Raw genomic sequence first — 5567 nt, 5'->3', positions numbered from 1 at the left:
AACTTTCTCTGGTTTGCGCATCTTCAGTAGTATGTTGACTTGTAGTTAACTGGCTCTTCTGTTCCAAGAAATTGCTCTTACTTGCTGCCACTGTCTTCAATGGCATCTTTAACTAAAATAGATATATTAGGCACAGCTTGAATGTGTGTTTTAAAATATACCAGATAGAGTGGGTTTGCTTCTGTTGGAGCTGTGTCTATGGGCATTTTGTTGGACAGTGAGAAGGGATTCCCAGCTCTTCACACTGTGAAGAAAAATTAACTTAAGTCCCCCCTTATAAAATATGCACTCTGGCGTAGCTGATTGAAGGACTGAGGTGGAGCCAATGCTGCAGGTTGGTGTAAGGGAGTGTTTAGTGTTTTCCCACTTCATTGTGCCATGCTACCCAATGTTCTGTGCATGGCTCCTTTACGATACACCCTACCCTCTTCACCACCCCTCTCCCCTTGAAGGCAGGTAAAGACACATCCCTGATAGCAGGGCTGCAGTAGCAGGTGGAGAATGTTTCTTGGGGGGAAAAGGCAGTCCAAACTTTTTGGACACCACAGAGAGTAGAAAAAGTAGTTCCTCTGAACTTTGGATTTCTTTGTTGATCCGCTTTTTTGGGCTGTATTGTCATTCAAGTTCAGATTATGACATGACAGTTTAGCCGATGACAAGCAGGAGGCTGCCAAGTGGTAATCTTGGCAAGCGTTAACCCAGAAAAACCTGGAGTAAGTTAGCTGCAGATTGCAGAATTTTGGACCTTTGTGCTTTTTTCTGTTTTTAATAATAGGATTGTCCTTTCTACAGACTAGTTTGGCATGTAGCTTCCTTTTTTACATACGGTTATCGAAAAGGATATTGATCATTCAATGCAGCTAAATTGTTGAATTCAAGACGTAAAGCTAGGTTGCACAGTCCCTGTGTTCTGTTATGGCACAACATTAGAAGCGTTAACTTTCACACTTGGGTGTTGCATTTCCAGACGTAAACTGTGATAATCTTAGGGGTTTTGTTCAACACTTTGCAAATTGCTTGATGCTTAAACGAAGCCTCTAAACAAGGTCTAGTCTCCTCTTGACATCAACAAATAAGTCTAGCTCGGATGGCTATTATGCATGCATTTTTGAAAGGAGAACGAAAGCCTGCCACGTTCGTCAGGTTCTATCCTAATTGCTCTGAAGCTAAAGGAGTTTGTTCCAAGGTAACTGTGGCAGCTGTGGGTTACTAGTCTCTATTCTGCAGCATATGGTGTTCTCATATTTATTTATGAAATTAAGGAATTCTTACATGTCTCTTGTTCCAATGCCATTTTTTGTTTCCCTCTTACATACGGTTATCGAAAAGGATATTGATCATTCAATGCAGCTAAATTGTTGAATTCAAGACGTAAAGCTAGGTTGCACAGTCCCTGTGTTCTGTTATGGCACAACATTAGAAGCGTTAACTTTCACACTTGGGTGTTGCATTTCCAGACGTAAACTGTGATAATCTTAGGGGTTTTGTTCAACACTTTGCAAATTGCTTGATGCTTAAACGAAGCCTCTAAACAAGGTCTAGTCTCCTCTTGACATCAACAAATAAGTCTAGCTCGGATGGCTATTATGCATGCATTTTTGAAAGGAGAACGAAAGCCTGCCACGTTCGTCAGGTTCTATCCTAATTGCTCTGAAGCTAAAGGAGTTTGTTCCAAGGTAACTGTGGCAGCTGTGGGTTACTAGTCTCTATTCTGCAGCATATGGTGTTCTCATATTTATTTATGAAATTAAGGAATTCTTACATGTCTCTTGTTCCAATGCCATTTTTCATGTGTTTCCCTCCCTCAGGCAAACGACTTATCTGTTTCTTGGAGTTGATAATTATAACCAGTGAGATATGGCAGATTTGTAATTTGGTAAAAAAAAAAACCCAGCTTGTTTCTGGGGAAAAACTAGAAAATAAAGTGTTACTGGAAAAGCTGAGGAATAGTGATAAACAGTGAAAGTTCATAGGCAAAGTATCAGGGGAGTGACCTCCTTTGTCCCAGTCCATTTCTGCTTGCAGTGATGGAACTTGTTCAAATTTGACCTCCTTGCTTTGAAGGCTGCCCGTTTCAGAGCACTGGTGATGTACAACAGAGCCCTCTGTCTTGCTGGGGTATCTGTTCTAGGTTGGATTAATTTTGACCACCTGTTTCTTTCAGCCAGGGTTGTGTCTTAGTGAGTTATGGGGAATTAGTTGCTTTTTAATCTAGTTTCTGATGGATGGCTATCACCTGCATGCTCACAGATAATTGATGCACGTGTGCCAAATGCATGCAGAGACGGTATATATTTGTTAGGTGGGAATGTGATGTCTCTGTGGTTGGAGAGAGACTCCAGTAAAAGCCAGGTCTTTGGCGGTGAGTTACAAATGCTGCTGGGTTCTGTTTTATTAAACTTCTTGGTTATTGCTGGGAATTTGTCACCAATTACATATTTTGATCACCCAAGTAATACCAAATTGAATGGTGGTATGGACACTTCGGAGAGCACAGAAGTCATTAAAGAAAAACAAACAGAACATTTGTACCGCAAGCAGAAAAATAATCGGATTCAATTTAGAAAAATAATAAAAGCTAATGCATTTGGGAAGAGATTATTTTCATTGAGGGAGAGAAATGCGAAGAACGTTTCTGTGGTAGTCAGCCATGAGCTAGGCATTTTCAATACGATACGGCAATTTTGAGCTATTTAGATAGGGACTTCATCTCATAAAGCAGAGGGGTAGAAATCCTAAGTTGTGCTTAGGCGTAATTCATTGCGAGAAAGACAGCAGCAAACTGCGGTGCGTTCAGGGAAGAGCAATATAATTGGTCAGGGTGCTATAAGGGCTGCTACAGGATAGCAGAAAGGTATGTGAGCTTATCTGAGATTCTTTGTCTACCTCTAGGAGAGGTAGGAGTTATAAATATCAAAGATAGAGAAGACACTTTTTGGGGGAGTTGAGGAGATCTGAATGGGATTAACAGGGTGGCGCTGAAGCTATGCAAATTTGAAGGAGAGTATTAGGAATTTTTGCTGTTAGGTGTATCTCTCTAAGATGCACTGTGTGTTACTTGATAGACTGCTATATATCGGGCTGTAAAGAAACCTTCCAGAAGACGTTCTGGAAGTCTTCTTACCAGGAAATATTTAAACCTAGACTTTGTGAAAACTCAGAATTTTTATTGTTGTGGAGAGTGAGGTGTTGTTGGAGGTATGGAGGTCTACTGGGCAAGGTCTTGCATCCACCTCTAATCCAGACAGTGTCTGGTAACGTGAAGTCTGCCCACGCTCAATCTGCTCAGTGAAGAAGCAGGACTTTAGGAAGCATGTATTTTGGCACCTCCACCCTCTAAGATATAAAAATCCTTGTGAAGAGCAAAGTCCTCATTTAGGATTTGTAATAATAATTAAAAAAACCCCAAATCAACAACGCAGCAATAAAATCTACTCCCTGTTGTATCCCTTACTGTACATATGTGACATGCTTCAAAATGATGGTGCACTCTTCTTTTGATCCTTTTAGAAATAGCTGAGAAGGAGAAAAACGGAAAAAATACCCCCATCCCTTTTGTGGAGCCTTCTGCGGGAGTTCAGGAATTTCAACAGAGTGATCTTTTGGCATAAACTGGTTTTTCAAGAGACATTCCTGCCATTATGAATGAAGTAGCAATAGTGAAGGAAGGATGGCTTCACAAACGAGGTAAGTGTCTCTTCCCTCCAGGACAGTAGATTGGTTTTCTCTCACGCGGTGATCTGTCCTTTAGCAGCGTGTCTTCAAATAGTCCATTATTTTCCTCTTCACCCTAATGGGAAATAGCATATAAGGAACGTGCGTGACTTTCTCTCAAGTTTGAGAAAACGCACATATAAGGGATTTTCTTTGGGTGTGCGTGTGTGCGTGTTCACCAAAAACTGCGTCAACTGCTTCGATAATGATGATAAAGATAGCAACTGAAGGAGATGCCACTTTAGAGTGTTAAAGGTTAAACTGCAGCAAATCATTTTGTTTTATATATAGGTCTGTAGCTTTTCTTTTTGTGTTAGAAGGTAGAATTGTCTTGAGGTGAATCTTCATTTGAACGGTGAAAAATACGCCTGTATTTTGTGAGCAGTGCTGTGCTCTCGCAGAGACTTGCTAGAGAATGTGCTGTTTTGTTTCTGTCTTAACTGCTCTTGGTACCAGTGTCCTAGATGGGAAGAATAGCCTTGAGTTTGTGCACTCTGTGCATTTCTGTTGTACCACTAATGGCATTTGATCTTTTATAAAAAGTCTTTATTCTTGACGGGGTGGCAAAACTGAAATAACATAGTCATGTGTACCGTTACGCTTTTTGCATTCTTAAATGTTTTATTCCCAAAACAGTGAGTTTTTTTTTTGGGGGGGGGGTAGGGGGGTGTTTGTTTTCAAGTACTGTAGCATTGTTCCTATAAGGTACTTGACTTACCTGTTTCTTTGTATTCTACTATTGTTTCTTGGAAAGGAGAGAGTGGTGTTAGGTACTTTCCATAATATCGTCATTTTTTTGGACCAAAAACAGAATCTGTATGCTCCAGCAGTAGGGAAGCTCGCATGGTTCTGCAGACTCAGGATTTTTCTAGAGGGTTTGCAACAACTTGCCTGAAGGTGCAAAGGTGTAGCATAATTATTTCTGGAAGAAAATGAAAATACGTTATCGTAACCTTGATAAAGGCTGATGGTTCTTCTGCAACAATAAGAAATTTCTAAGAATTTAGAAAACGCGTTGATAATCCGTGTTTTAAAAGGGTGGAAACATATATTTCGAACAGCTGGATATGCAGCTTAGTTTAGCAAATTGTCTTGATGTAAAAATGTTTTGATAAAGTTTTTTCCCTTTTTTTTGTTCTGGTTTATTTCAGTTAGAAATGCCTTTCCACTCATTATCTTAAATAACTAATTCGATAATTCTGGTGAACCCAGGCTACCTTGTTCTGATGAAGTGTTTGAGAATTATGCTGTGTTTGGATAAAACAGGAGAAAGAAACACAGAATTATGCTTCCCATTCCCATTTATGAATCTAGAAACTCTTCAAATCAGACATACGGTTTTCCCAGGCTACCTTGTTCTGATGAAGTGTTTGAGAATTATGCTGTGTTTGGATAAAACAGGAGAAAGAAACACAGAATTATGCTTCCCATTCCCATTTATGAATCTAGAAACTCTTCAAATCAGACATACGGTTTTAGTTTTAAATTATGTTTTTAGGCTGAGGGTTTTTTTTAACTGTCTATTGTTACAATTCTTTCTGCACTTACCTGTAACTTTAAAAAAAATTATGTTGTTGTTTTGAGGAGCACTGTACAAAAATCTGGGGGTGAAACATTTATTTTAAAAAGTATGAAAATGGAATTGTATTGTCAGGATGATTCAGAGGCAGGTGTGTCTGAAACTTTAAAACAGTCATATTGTATTTCAAGCTTGTCTGTATTTACTCCTGAGAGTTGAATTTTCATTGTTTCTGGGATTATGACAAAGCTACTTTCAAGTAAGGAGACCTCTGGAGGAGGTCTTAGTAAAAGATGCCCTTGATCTCCTGATCCGATTTTTTTTTTTTTTTTTT

At 39.4% G+C, this 5567-nt stretch overlaps 1 protein-coding gene across 1 annotated transcript in view; it reads left to right on the top strand.

The window, feature by feature from the left end:
• The first annotated feature begins 3510 nt into the window (after window positions 1–3510).
• The window catches only part of AKT1 (AKT serine/threonine kinase 1), a 73605-nt gene continuing 71548 nt past the window's right edge, over window positions 3511–5567 (top strand). The window contains exon 1 of the mRNA XM_009280892.1: window positions 3511–3687. Coding sequence (XP_009279167.1) covers window positions 3642–3687 — 46 coding nt within the window. The 5' untranslated portion in view covers window positions 3511–3641. The remainder of the gene's footprint in view (window positions 3688–5567) is intronic.

Source organism: Aptenodytes forsteri, unplaced genomic scaffold (genome assembly GCF_000699145.1).
Source record: "Aptenodytes forsteri isolate BGI_AS27 unplaced genomic scaffold, ASM69914v1 Scaffold193, whole genome shotgun sequence".
Lineage (NCBI taxonomy): Eukaryota > Metazoa > Chordata > Aves > Sphenisciformes > Spheniscidae > Aptenodytes > Aptenodytes forsteri.
The sequence above is the reverse complement of the archived record's forward strand: the minus strand, read 5'-3'. Positions and strand labels throughout refer to the sequence as shown.